General features: G+C 48.5%; 1 protein-coding gene across 1 annotated transcript; it reads left to right on the forward strand.

The window, feature by feature from the left end:
* The first annotated feature begins 6 nt into the window (after window positions 1-6).
* On the forward strand, window positions 7-891 carry LOC113405403 (olfactory receptor 52R1-like). The gene has a single exon (XM_026646597.1). It carries the CDS (start codon window positions 19-21, stop codon window positions 889-891), a length of 873 nt encoding a protein of 290 aa, XP_026502382.1. The 5' UTR covers window positions 7-18.
* The last annotated feature ends 770 nt before the right edge of the window (window positions 892-1,661 follow it).

The following is a 1,661-nucleotide window of genomic DNA, read 5'->3' on the forward strand; positions in this document are numbered from 1 at the left end:
TCCATCCCCTTCTGCACCATGTATGCCATAGCCATCTTGGGGAACATTACCATTCTGTTCATTGTGAAGATGGAGCCGAGCCTCCATGTGCCCATGTACTATTTCCTCTGCATGCTGGCAGGCACGGATCTGGTCCTATCCACGTCCATTCTGCCCAAAACACTGACCATCTTCTGGTTCAATTCAAGGGAGATTGATTTCAGTGCCTGCTTCATCCAGATGTACTTCATTCACTGCTTTGCAGTGATGGAGTCTGGGATCTTCGTGGCCATGGCTTTTGATCGCTACGTGGCTATATGTGATCCCCTGAGACATTCCACCATCCTGACAAACCCCATGCTTGCCAAGATCGGTCTGGCTGTGGTGCTGCGTGGAATCATGCTCATACTGCCCTATCCCTTCCTGGGAACACGGTGGCCATATTGTAGAACCAACATCATCCCCCACTCGTACTGTGAGCACATAGCCGTGGTGAAGCTGGCCTGCGCCGACATCCGCGTCAGTAGTTACTACGGCCTCTTTGTGGCATTCTTGGTGAGGGGTCTGGATATGATTTTTATTGCTCTGTCCTACACCCAGATCCTCAGAGCCATCTTCAGCCTCCCCACAAAGGACGCCCGGCTCAAGACTTTTGGGACCTGCAGCTCCCACCTCTGTGTCATCTTAGCCTTTTACATCCCAGGTCTCTTCTCCTTCCTCACGCACCGATTTGGCCACAATGTGCCCCTGCATTTCCACATTCTTATTGCCAATGTGTATCTTCTGGTGCCCCCTATGCTAAACCCCATCATCTATGGTGTGAGCACCAAACCGATCCGGGACAGGCTGCTCCAGCTCTTTACTCATAAAGGAACCTCAACCTTTCTCCTGATGCTCTGGTTCTCAGATTGAGCTCTGTGCAGAGCTCACAAGGGACATGATGCTGGGCCCTCTTCCTGACCCACTTATTGAATAGTCAGAGAGACATTAAACCTTGTCGTGATATTACTGTGCTGTGTCAGCATGACAGACTGGGGAATCAGTCCATGTACATTCACTGGGTTGCCTCTTTTCTAATTGCTGGTAACTGGACCCCCTGAAAACACACCCCTTGCCCCACCTCTTCTCTCAAGGCTCTACCTCTGCTCTTCCTCTTCGCCCCAAGGCTGCACACTTGTCACTTGGTCCTTTATTCCCCTCCCCCTCCCTCTGTCACTCGCTGGATCATTTCCACCTCCCTACCCCACCCCAGCTACAAGGGAGCCATTTCAGATTTTGGTGGGGGTGGCAACATTAACCGTGATTCAAGGGGCTACTTAATCCTTTGAAAACTCTAGTTTTTTGGCAGATAACTTAGCAGTCAGGTGACAGGAGCAAAGTGTCTAATTCCTGTATCAAAGAAATATAATTAAATAAATATTACACTCACTCAGCTCTAATACTTACTTGTTCTTACATCCTGTGGCAAATCACGTAAGGGACACTGGTTTGGTTTAAAATGTTAATGTATATTCTTACTTTGTTCATTACTTTGTGGAGATAGTGACCCCATCAGGACTCCTGGGTTCTATCTCAGCTCTGGGAGGGGAGTGGGGACAAGTTGGTTACAGCAGGGGGCAGATACATCTTGTTGCTCAATCTCTGGATTATGTATTAATAATATTGATTATTTAAGAATCCCC

The sequence above is a fragment of the Terrapene carolina genome, unplaced genomic scaffold, assembly GCF_002925995.2.
Source record: "Terrapene carolina triunguis isolate 2854851 unplaced genomic scaffold, T_m_triunguis-2.0 Scaffold35526, whole genome shotgun sequence".
Taxonomy (NCBI): Eukaryota; Metazoa; Chordata; order Testudines; family Emydidae; genus Terrapene; species Terrapene triunguis.